This window comes from Sesamum indicum, linkage group LG6 (genome assembly GCF_000512975.1).
Source record: "Sesamum indicum cultivar Zhongzhi No. 13 linkage group LG6, S_indicum_v1.0, whole genome shotgun sequence".
Lineage (NCBI taxonomy): Eukaryota > Viridiplantae > Streptophyta > Magnoliopsida > Lamiales > Pedaliaceae > Sesamum > Sesamum indicum.
Genome location: NC_026150.1, coordinates 24,105,269 through 24,105,997, shown reverse-complemented (window position 1 = coordinate 24,105,997; position 729 = coordinate 24,105,269). Strand labels below are relative to the sequence as shown.

Here is a 729-nt window from a genome sequence, read left to right as displayed (position 1 = left end):
GTTCTATTAGGAAGCCTCGAGAAATGCACGAAATTCTGTAAGCGTGGGGTGGGGTATTATTTGATGGCCGGCGGCGGTATAGGCGGCCGAGGCGGAACCGGCGGCGGGCGGATCTCTGAGACCGGTCTAGAAGGTGTTGTGGTGGGGATGGGCGCTGGCGGAGGAGGAGCTGAATATAGGAGATCCGTATAGAAATCGCGATCGAAGGAGGAGTCATCGAGTGGATATTGAAGCCAAGACGCCATCTCATCCTCCTGCATAAATAAATGTTGCTGCTCTTCGCCGCTCGATCGGATCTCTCTCTCTGCCGGAATCACTACCTCGCCTCTGCCGCTGCCACTGCCGAAGGTACTCTTCTTTGATGGTCGTTGATTCTGGCTCTGCATCACTACTTGGCCGTTTTGCCATAGCAACTCCATGATCTCCTCTTCACCTCTAAGTTCAAACAATACAATCGCATCTCACATGTATGTTTGCTTAAACTTATACCCATTGAAAGAATCAGAAACAGATTGCTAGTAATAAAAGCTTACGTTGCAGGCTTTATGGATCTGGAAAATCCAGAAGGCATAGGAGGTGAGAAGTCGTCTTCCATCTCGTGAAAATCCGGAACACAGTGATTCATACTCAGTTTATAGACTTCCAAATGAATTATCTTTAAAAAGAAATGAATAGTCCCTGGAGAGCACAAATTCACATCAAGAAAGAAAAGCTCCGCACAGTCTCAAA

The 729-nt window shown here is 47.5% G+C and overlaps 1 protein-coding gene and 1 long non-coding RNA gene across 2 annotated transcripts in view; one reads left to right on the top strand and one right to left on the bottom strand.

The window, feature by feature from the left end:
• The window catches only part of LOC105165703 (transcription factor PIF1), a gene marked incomplete in the record, with an annotated part of 5,386 nt that overhangs the window by 4,321 nt on the left and 336 nt on the right, over positions 1–729 (bottom strand). Inside the window, 2 exon segments of the mRNA XM_011084801.2 lie at positions 60–435; positions 534–678. Coding sequence (XP_011083103.1) covers positions 60–435; positions 534–625 — 468 coding nt within the window.
• Positions 223–729, top strand: part of LOC110012113 — a 2,367-nt gene continuing 1,860 nt past the window's right edge. Inside the window, exon 1 of the long non-coding RNA XR_002287206.1 lies at positions 223–348. This is a non-coding gene — a long non-coding RNA (uncharacterized LOC110012113). The remainder of the gene's footprint in view (positions 349–729) is intronic.